Consider the following 11,053-nt stretch of genomic DNA (forward strand, 5'->3'; position numbering starts at 1 on the left):
GAACTCCTTAAGGTTCACAAATCTCTTCTCACTCAGCCGAGTCACATTACCAGTGTTTCCACCCCAGTGTCTGACATCTAACTGAACCTTCAGTCTTGTGGGAAAAAGAAGATACACCCCAGGCAGGGTCTTTCATTCCAATTACCACTCCTGCCTTCACCTTCATCTTGTTTTATTTATTTTGGTTAATAATTCTCTGATTATCTACTCAAAGAATGTCATTGATTATCTAATCATTTAGAATATCATCTAAAATGAATGTCACCCTCATTCTACCGGTCAAGAACAATACTGATATATTTTGGTACATTTCTTCATAGTACTTTTCCTACATATACATATATATTGTGCACTCTTTTAAAAATACAATTGGACTCACATTATAACCATAATTTTGTATCTGACCTTTTTCACTAAATATTAGTATTTTCCCAAGTATCCTTTAAAAATATGAAGAACTGCACAATATTCCTTCATAAAGGTGTAACTCAATCTGACCATTCTATTTTTGGGCATTTAGTTCTTTTTTTGTCTGTCGCTATTATAAAATGCGGAATTTTATATTGGAATTCCTGATTGTTTTCTCAGGATAAATTCCCAGAAGGGAAACAACTAGGTCCAAGTAAACGAAAATTTTAAGGATTTCATACATCAATTTTCATTCCCACCAATAATTTATTATAACATTTTCATGACACTAAGGGTCATTACATAATCATCTCTTCTCAATATTTTCTGTATCATTTTGATGATACCTGCATTTTAATAATTATCACATGAATACTAATAAGAGTAACATTAGTCAACTCTTTTTTGAGGATTTGATATAAACAGACACAATGTAAGCACTTTACTAATATGATTACACTCAATTCTTACAATTCTTACAAAAGATAAGGAGGCTGGATTTGCCCAAGGATCCAGAGCTAGGGAATAACAGAAACTGACTTCAAACCCACAAGTCTTTCCGATCCTAAATCCACGTTTTTACCCTGGGGTCTGCAAATGCTTTTGTTTATGCATCCTATCAGCATGAATTTATGGACTAAATTTAAATATTTACTTATGTATAAATGGTATACAAGTACTACTACACAGATTAGGTGCATTATGAAATAGCCAAAAAAATAGAAATTAAGTGAAGTGATATTAAGATCAATAAAAATTTAACTATTTCTTCCTGCACTTCTCAAACCATTTTGTGTATACCCTGTAGCCACAGGCCCTGTTCGGGGAGCACAGCTCTTACAGTCTACACCTGTTTTTATGCCTCCCAGCAGATGTAAGCTCCAGGAGGGCAGGCCCTGTGTCTGTTTTTTGGCACTGTATCCTCAGCATCTACTACAGTGCCAGGTACAGAGTGGGTGCTCATGAATACATGCTGAATATTAACAAATGAATGAATGATTCAGCTACAAGGTTGTGAGTTTGAAGGCAGAACCTAGAAAGTAATTACATTTGTATCCCTAGCACCAAGCACATTTCCTAGCATATGATGGTCTGTTGAGTGGATATATGTTCAGTGCTTGTTGAATAAACAAATGGATGGATGGGTTAGATGGATGGGTGGATGATGGATGGACAAATAGAATGGAAAGGTTTCTTCCCTCTGTTCACATCTCTAGGGGTAGCATATCAAAGATAAAAATACCTGGCTCTACTTCTTTACTCAATTATAATAACACCTTAGTAGTGCTAAACAATGGCCCCTTAGAAGTATACATGGAATTTTACTCGCCTCTTATAAAAATAGGAAACAATAAGCTTTATGTTTTAGAATTAGCCCTGGCTAGAGATCAACCCAGAGCAGAACTATGAGCCTTAAAAGAAGCTGGAGAGGATAGGCGATAGTTGACCAAGATATACTGGGAGGGAAAGAACATGGATTATCCATCCATATTTTGTTAGATAAGGGTCAAGCATAAAACAACTATCAAATCCTTACCTTGAAGGAACCAAAATTATGGACCTTATACCTTGTTAGGGTAAAGGACCCTTCCTATCTCATTTATAGTATTCTGTATCTTGCTATGAAATTATCTTGGCTAATAAATTTGCAACTGTTTCTTTAACTCATCCTGTCTTTAGAAGCTTGTCATGCCCTCTGCAACAGCTAATCTTGATATGGAAGTTGTACATGCTGGACTTACAGGAAATTACATTAATCCACGCTTTATAACTTCATCAGCTTTACTCTGTAAACTCACTGATAAATGTCACTTAAATTCACTAGTTAATCAGAAAAAATTAAGATGTTTTGTCTTGCCTTTTCCTTCCATTGTGACTGTAACAAGTAATTCATTTCTAAAATTAGTATAAACGTGGAATTTTTCTCTGGAGCTCTTTAAGCAACTATCAGCCTCTTTTTGTTTATTTCCTTTCTTGAGGTGATTTTCACCTTACCAGAATGCTCCAGGAGAGCATTATTATTATTATTATTATTTATAGCCACCAGGTAATAAATATTATGCAAGGTCTGAATTAAGTACACAATCTGGCCCCGGCTACCTCACCAAGCTCATCTCCCACTATGTTCTCACCTCCCCGTCCAGACCACACTCCAGCCTTCTGCAGTTGCCTGTATGGACCTTGCTTCCTCCCATCCCACAGCCGTCATGCAAGCTTTGTGCACAAAGAAAGCTTATCCAATACAAACACTCCCAATCCTTTGCCAAGCTAACTCCTACTCACCTTCCAGAGCTTAGCCTAAATTTCACTTCCTGGGAGAAGACTGCTCTGACCACCAAGCCCCAGGAACTGTGACTCCTCACCCCCTACCCCACAGGCAGGTAGTCACCCAGCGCCACACACTCTCCTGGAGCTCTCTTACTCACCTCACACACCATCCCTTAGCATCTCTCCTTTCTCCGGCCTATCTGGCCTGCCTTTCGCAGCCCCTCCTGTAGCCCCTCCTCCTCCACACACTCCTTGACTTGGTATTCTCTGGGGTCCTGTCCCCAGCCTTCTTGCCTCCTCACCTTCACTGGCCTACTTCATGCTCTCCTGGGATGTCCACCACTTCCAGTAACTGACGGCTCCCGAATCTGCATCTCTAGCGAGAGCCACATTTCCAGCTGTCTACTGAACATCACCTGTATGTCCTACTAATGCCTCAAAGACAACGTCGTCCCTCACCACCACGACCCCTGCCCCCAAGAGCCTCAGCAAAACTTCCCTTCCTGCATCTCCTCCCCTGGTCTACCGGAGTATCCAGTTTAATTGTTTGCTTGCCTGTCTTTCCTGCCAGCTCCTTATCCAGGACTGTATCTTTACTCCAGCCACACTGACCTTCTTCCTTTTTTAAACTTTTATTTATTACCATTTATTGTTCAGTTCTCTATACTGTAAGCTCAATAGTTAGAAACACTGTCTTCTACATTGTAACCCCATCTGTTGGAGGCACACCTTTTTTAAGTTTTATTTCAATCTTACAGAAGAGCTGCAAGAATAATCCAATTAACTTAAGTATATGCTTCCCTTAGATTCAAAATGTAAGAACATTTTACCACATTTGATTTCTTTCTTTCCCTATGTGTACATTATGATTTTGAATCATTTGTGGTAATTTACAGAGAACATGGCCCTTTATCCCTAAATACTTCAGCATTTATCTCCGAAGAACAAGGACATTCCTTTGTATCCCATTATCAAATTGAAGAAATTTAACAATACCATATTTTCTCAATAATCTTAGAACAACTATACATGTGCTGCATGTGCTGTTGGGAATCCTTAGTCTGTTTAATCTTGAACAGATTCTCAGCCTCTCTGTGACTCTCATAACATCAGTCATGAGACAAAACTGACATAAGGCTCCATGATACACCGGGAAGAACACATCGCTCAAAAAGAATCACCACAACTGCCAAAACGATTAACCTGAATCTATAAGGAGGAAATATCAGGCATACCCAAATTGAAGGACATTCTACAAACTGTATTCTTTTTACACACATGGCCCCTGTTCCCGCCTAAGGGCCTGCAGTTGACCTTGTTATTTCTGAGAACACTGCCTCCCAACATCCTCCCCAGTTCCGCACAGACTCCTCTCCCTGGGGAGCCCACCCTGCCGACCCTAACCCAAGCAGGCCACCCTTCCCCGAGTCAGTCTCAGGCCTGTTATCATGCTTTCTGTTCTTTTCAAAGCATTTACCACTCTTCTCTTTTTTTACCGTAAATTATCTTGTTTGTGTGTTTACTTTTTTATTACTTATTTCCCCCACAAGAATATAGCTTTTATGGAAATGGAAGCTGATCTGAAACAGTGCCTGCTTTAGAATAGACACTCATTTTTATAGTTGCTAAAGGAAAGAATGTCCGTATCTTTGGTGCCTCACAGAGTTTGAGACTCCAGTGAAAGGTCGCCGGGTCGGTGACTGACACGACGTCTGATTCACTACGCAAGAGTCTTGTTTTGCATTTCCTCCCAAGTTCTCATCTTTGCTTGGTCCAAACATTCACAAGATTTCAATGTCAAGACTTCCTTGTTGGTATTCACCACTACTATCCATTGCTTTTACCCTGAAGTAGAAGAGACTTAGAAATGTGATAACTACAGTCAGGTCTTAAAACTGTTCCCCTTAGCACTGACATTAAGGGTAGACTATGTCCTGAAATGCTGAGAAACCCATTTCTGTATAAAGCTAACAGGGAAGACACAAGAGGGAAATCACAGGGTAAATTCAGTCAATGAAAAGGGAGCTATGTCAGTTACCCAGATATATAATTCATATACTTATTTTTATAAGCAATATTTAAAATATCTTATTCAGGCACTATCTAAATATGTAGGTATCGAAGCCATGATCAATAGTTACAGGGCATCAGTAAGAGACAGGGTATAGTGTTACTAGTCCATTCACCAAATGCCTTTGAAATTTTCTGCCTTAGATCAAAGCCACCAAAGCACCAATTTCAAAGGGGAAAAAATTGGAAGAGAAACAAAGAAAAAAAGAAACCTTGGGTAAAGTACATAGCATAAATAATTTCTGGTGCAGCAAACGTTACTCCCTCTTTCAATTAAATTTTTTTAAGTTGTCCTTGAACACAGAAAAAAATCTTTATCACTAGTCAACTTAACTCAAGTACAAACCAAGGAGCATTCACTATTGTTTCAAATATACTGCACATTATATTTGGCAACATTAAGTAAATACACACACAATCATTAAAAAATATGCAAAGAAAATCTTGCTTTCGGTTTGGTGTTTAAAAACTTCTTCTCTCCTACTTGTCCCTTGAATGCTTTCTCTCATGCTGCGTTCTAAAGCCAGGTGGTCCAAGGAAAATTAGATAAGAGCGACTTAGAGCTGTAGTTGAAATAAACAATATCAGATGAATCAACTGGATATCAAATGAATCAACTGGTTATCATTTACTTTATAAACTTTTTACTTTTAAATAATTTTAGACTGAGAGAAAAGCTGCAATATCAGAACAGAGTCTCTGACTACCCTTAACTCAGCTTTTCCTAATATTGATAACTTGCATAACCGAGGTACGTTTATTAGAACAAAGAATTTAATATTGGTACAATACTATAACATATTGACCTTATTCAAATTTCACCAGTTTTTCCACTCATATCCTTTTCCAGGCTCCCAAATCGCACTTAGTTTCATGTCTCCTTGGCTTCCAACAATCACAACCTTGACTCTTTTGAAGAATACTAGTCAGTTATTTTGTATAAAATCCTTCAAAATCAGTTTGCCTAATGTTTTCTCATGGTCAGATTGTCATCATTTATTTTAGATAGTATAAAGCCCTTTTTTATTTAAAACAAGAGGAAAACCTGTAATTATCTAGTTCAATCCCTACCAATAGAGTACAATTTCTAGGATTCTGTCCAATTGTTTCATAGTCTAAAGGTATATATTCCCCTGGTCAAAGGGAAAAAAATCATCCTGTTAACCTTTATAGCAGTATCTCAAATATTTTATATACTTTCTTCTTCTCAACAGCTCACCACTGCATCTGTATTTTTGTATTTTAAGCTTTTTTAGAAGCTCTCTTACTGAATTTTTGTCTGGTTGATCTCTCAGATACTAAGAGAAGTACTCTAGTTTGGATTTGTCTATATCTCCTTTGAGTTTTTTGCTTCTGTCAACTTTTGTTTCATGTATTTGGATGTCAAGTTTTGATGCTATGTTATTGCATACACATTTAATATTGTTATAACTTCCTGGTAAGTGAAATGTTTTATAATTATGTAACAGTGAGATAATTGGTATCAATATAGTTAGTGACCCTCTTTACCTCTGGTAATGCTTTTTTTGTCTTAAAAGTATTTTGTACATTATTATTATATCTAATCAGCTTTCTTTAGATTATCATTTGCCCGGTAAACTCTTTTATACACTTCACTTTCAACTGTTTCATATACTTTTGTTTATATGTGTCTTTCAATAGCATATATCTAGATTTTATTTTAGTTCAATCAGACAATTTTGTCAGTTAACAGAGCACTTAGTCCTTTTATATTTTTTGTAGTTACTGATATATTTGTATTTGTTTCCATCGTCATTTTGGTTTGTTTTTTTTTTTCTCTGTCTTTTCTGTTTTTTTCTTTCCTTTCTTGACTATGTAGGGAGTTTGCCTTGTGACTTAAGTTCATTTGAAGACATGTGATTAGATTCAGATCTTCTCTTAAACCTGAGTTTGATTAAAAGCAGGAGAGGAAAAAGGAAAAAAGAACAGAGCAAACCAGAAGAGGGAGGAAACTGTTCTTTAAAAGGTGGAAACAGACACCAATTCACACCTATTAGGATAGATAGTATAAAAAAGGAAGGCAGGTAGGTAGGTGTGAGGGAAGGAAGGAAGGGAAGAAAGTAGGATGGAAGGAAAGAGAGGAGGGAGGGAGGGAGGTAAGGAGAGAGGTAGAGGAAGGAAGAAAATACAAGAGTGGACAAGGGCGTGAAGACACTGGAGCCTTTGTGCATTGCTGATGGGAAAGTAAATGATGCAGTCACTAAGGAAAACACCATGGCAGTTCCCCAAAAAATTAAAAATAGAGTTACCATATCATCTAGCAGTCCTAGTTCTGGGTATATACCCCCAAAAAACTGAAAGATCTTGAAGAGGTTTTTGTACACTCATGATCACAGCAGCATTATTCACAATAGCCAAAGGGTGGAAACAAGCCAAGTGTCCATGGACAGAGCAATAGTTAAACAAGACATTGTATATATGTATTCATATACAATGGACCACTATTCGGCCTTAAAATGGGAGAAAATTCTGACATGTGCTACAACATGGATCAACATTGAGGACATTAGACCAAGTGAAACAAACCAGTTACAAAAGGACAAACAGTATGATTCTTCCACTTATATGAGGTACCTAGGGTAGTGAAATTCAGATGCACAAAATAGAATGCTAGCTGCCAGGGGCTACTTAAAGGAGGGAATGGGGAGTTCCAGTTTAGGGGGTACAGAGTTTCAGTTTTGCAATATGAAAATAGTTCTAGAGATGGATGGTGGTAATGGTTGCACAGTAATGTGAATAAACTTACTGCCACTGAACTGTGTAGTTTAAGTGTGGTTAAGATGATAAATTTTATGTTATGTGTATTTTTCCACAATTTTTTAAAAAGTAGAAATAAAGGGAAAATTGACTTGATTTCCTTCATAATCAAACGTGACCAGCTCTCAGTCCTCTGTTTTGAGGAACTTTGCTTTGAGTCTATAGTTGTTCATAGACTGTGTCGCTATTTACATTTGCCTCTCATAACAGCCTGTCAGAGAGTTACTCCAGTTAGCTCTTGTTTTACAAAGAGGAAAGAAACTGGCTCAAATTCCCAACAATAGTCTACACTGGAGCCATAATTTTAGTTCAGGTCTCCCAGGCATGTGAAAACAGTAGCACAGCAAAGTAGCTGGAAAGTCACCACTGTTTGTAGCCTCTGATACAAAATCCCAGTACTTTTCACTAAGTGAATGCTATAGCTTTTTCCCAGCTGATGATACTACTCTTAGATTTGGTAACATTTTTCAGCTTCCATACTTTATTTCAAATGCATCGCAAAGTTACACTGTTCTGCCCAAAGGTATATTTGTAAATTTCCCCAACGCATGTTTCTGTCCTCCAGGCTTGAGCTGTTAACACTTCAATTCATGTAATATTGCTCTTGGTGTTTGTCACATTTTCTAGCCTAGTAAAACTCTGCTGGTGATTTAATTAGCAGTAAACCCAACTTGAGAAAAATGCAGCATTAAATTTGTTTCATGGATGATAACAATGAACCAGTCATCTGTTTATGTGTCTGTGTCTCTCAATTGTGAGATCTTAATTTTTCACTGGGAGTAGGGACTGTATCAAATTCCTTGTGTCCTCAGTCCCTCCCATGGATCATCAGTAACTAATTATTGAGGTGGTGGCCGAGGTATTGATAGAAGTGTCAGTAATGGCAATATTACTATAGTAGGTGGTAGGGTGTTGAGATGTCAAGGCAAATTCCAGAAGTTATAAGGAGTAAGAATAGCTAATGTTAATAAGCACTTCTCTGTCACTCTATGGACTCTTTACATATATTAATTGTGAAACCACAAAATTATGCTAAAATAAATATTTCAGGTGAAGAAACGAAAGTTATGAGACCTTAAGTAATCGTTTTGCCCAAGGTGTCACAGATAATAAGTGGTATGATCAGTCTCTGCAGTATTCTGTTTCTTCATACAGTTGCACACTATCCCTGCTTTGTATTTTAATGTCTTTCTACGCATCCTGGTGTGGTAGGAAAAGTACTCAACTTTCAAAAGAAAGATATTTGAGTCCACTATTTGCTAACTGAGCAAGCCATTCCATCATCTATACAATGAGAAATTCCCGTCTTGCCTACCTGTTATAAGAATGTCTCAGATGTAGTATTTTGTAAACTGAAAAATTAACAGTAATAAATACTGGCCTTCCTGCTTCTACTTTTATTCTCAGTAAAATTCAGGTCTTTCTAGTCAATTATAATCTTGGGATTGGTGGATATTTTCCTTTATGTAGATAGTAAAATTTATACCGAAATCTCAATGTGAATCAATAAGATTACTCAATATGATCACTTATTTATTGCTAAAACTTACTTATTTTTCCACCTTTACTGTGGAAAGCTCTGGCAGATACCACCAATAAGGAACATCACCAGTAGTGGAACAAACTGATATTCATGCACCTCCTGGTATGACACACTGAGTCACATCACTTACATAGAATCCCCCAAAAATCTAATCATAAAAAACAATCACATAACCTAACAAACAAATGACCTAGACTCTGTAAAAATACCAGTATCACCAAAGGAAAAGAAAGATTGAGAAACTATTCCAGGTTCACACAAAGATACCTAACAACTAAAAAAAAGGAAAAAAATTTCTGCAGTAAATAGCATTATTAGGACAACTGGTTAAATTTTTGTAGATAGTGTACATTAGATAATATAATTGTAACAATGTTAAACACCCTGAATTTGATCATTATATTTTGGTCAGAGAATGTCCTTGTTCTTAGGATACACACCCTAGAGTACTTAGGGATGAGGGGTCATGATGTCCGTGATTTACTTTCAATTGGTTCTCCAAACAAATATAAATAATAGAAAAGCTATCAGGTACTTATGCAAGGGTTAACATTCTTAATTCACAAACGACACCAGGATAAAATATGCAAATATCAAATGGAAGAAAATTTGGCTATTTTCCACAGATATGCCAAGAATCGGAGAAATCTAAATATAGGTCAGATGTAAGGCAACAATCAAAGCTACTGAATATTAGAAGAATTATTTATAGCATGTTGGAGAATCCACCGCATGTTCTGAATCTAAAAGCAGCTCCCGGGATTCCTGTGGTCAGTACGGCCAGGCTGAGGACACCTCTTGGGTTAGCAGTTCAGCTGCACAGAAATTTCCCAATGCCTGGCAACCACCCTTGACATGGGCCCCTAACAGCAGGTCCAAAAGAGGGTACTTAACCCAGGCTGAGCCTGCCGGAGCGTCGTGTGTGTGTGTGTGTGTGTGTGTGTGTGTGTGTGTGTGTGTGTGTGTGTGTGTGTGTGTGTGTGTGTGTGTGTGTGTGTGTGTGTGTGTGTGTGTGTGTGTGTGTGTGTGTGTGTGTGTGTGTGTGTGTGTGTTGTGTGTGTGTGTGTGTGTGTGTGTGTACGTAAACAGATCCCATGACAACTGAAACTGAAGTATTGTTTCTGAAATGATTAGCACCAAAAAGACCAGCGACTTTACTCAGGACTGCTATGAATCCTACCACATCAGAATTCGAAGCAACTGCTCTAAAGCACGTCTCAGTAGCCTCGTAGCGTAAATTAAACCAAAGAATTATTCGCTCCCGGGAGAGGAAGGGGGTGGGGGTTCTACAGGAGCCCGACACTCACAGGATTTAACCCATTTAAATGGTCAGAGAAGCAAATTGGTGCAACCTAAAATGCAGACGCACTTCACAAGCCCAGGGCCTGCCCGTATCTTGCAAACGGTGGGCGGCCGCCGGTCCCTCCAAGGCGGCGCCCATCCACGAGCGCCCACCGCGCCCCGGAGAGGGAAGTTCGCAAACCGGAGCGCCTCGCGCGCCCTGGGCCGCCCGCCCTGGGTGCTCTCGGCGCGCACAGCGGCGGGAACCGTACCTCAGACGCGGGCGCCAGGGCGCCGGGGCGGGCGCGGTCCAGGCTCGCGGAGCCGGAGGAGCCGCCGCGACTCATGCCGGCCGACCGCGCGGCGCGCCGGGCCCCGCGGGCGGCTGGGAGCCGGGCTGCGGCGCGCGGGGCCGCCGAGCGCGTCTCCTCGGAAACGGGTCCACACGCGGCGCGGCGGCGAGCCCGGGAGCTGGCGGCGCTCGCGGGACGCGCGTCCGGGCCGGGCCGCCCTCTGTCGGGCCCGGGGTCCCTGCGCCGGCGCCGCGGCCGAGCGGCGGGCAAGGGACGGAGAACCGGGCTGCGCGGGCTCGCAGCGCGGTCTCCTCCGCGAGCGCATTCCAGGTCTTGTCCTCAAGTCGGGGACAAGCGACAGCGAGTGGCCGTTGCCAAGGGCGCTGGGGCGCGCGAGGTGGAGACGCGTGCA

At 40.0% G+C, this 11,053-nt stretch overlaps 1 protein-coding gene across 1 annotated transcript in view; it reads right to left on the bottom strand.

The window, feature by feature from the left end:
* CCDC170 (coiled-coil domain containing 170) overlaps window positions 1–10,746 on the bottom strand; it is an 83,921-nt gene extending 73,175 nt beyond the window's left edge. The window contains exon 1 of the mRNA XM_036911867.2: window positions 10,621–10,746. Within this exon, the coding sequence (XP_036767762.2) occupies window positions 10,621–10,695 (75 nt within the window). The 5' untranslated portion in view covers window positions 10,696–10,746. The remainder of the gene's footprint in view (window positions 1–10,620) is intronic.
* Between the last annotated feature and the right edge of the window lie 307 nt (window positions 10,747–11,053).

Source organism: Manis pentadactyla, chromosome 12 (genome assembly GCF_030020395.1).
Source record: "Manis pentadactyla isolate mManPen7 chromosome 12, mManPen7.hap1, whole genome shotgun sequence".
NCBI lineage: Eukaryota > Metazoa > Chordata > Mammalia > Pholidota > Manidae > Manis > Manis pentadactyla.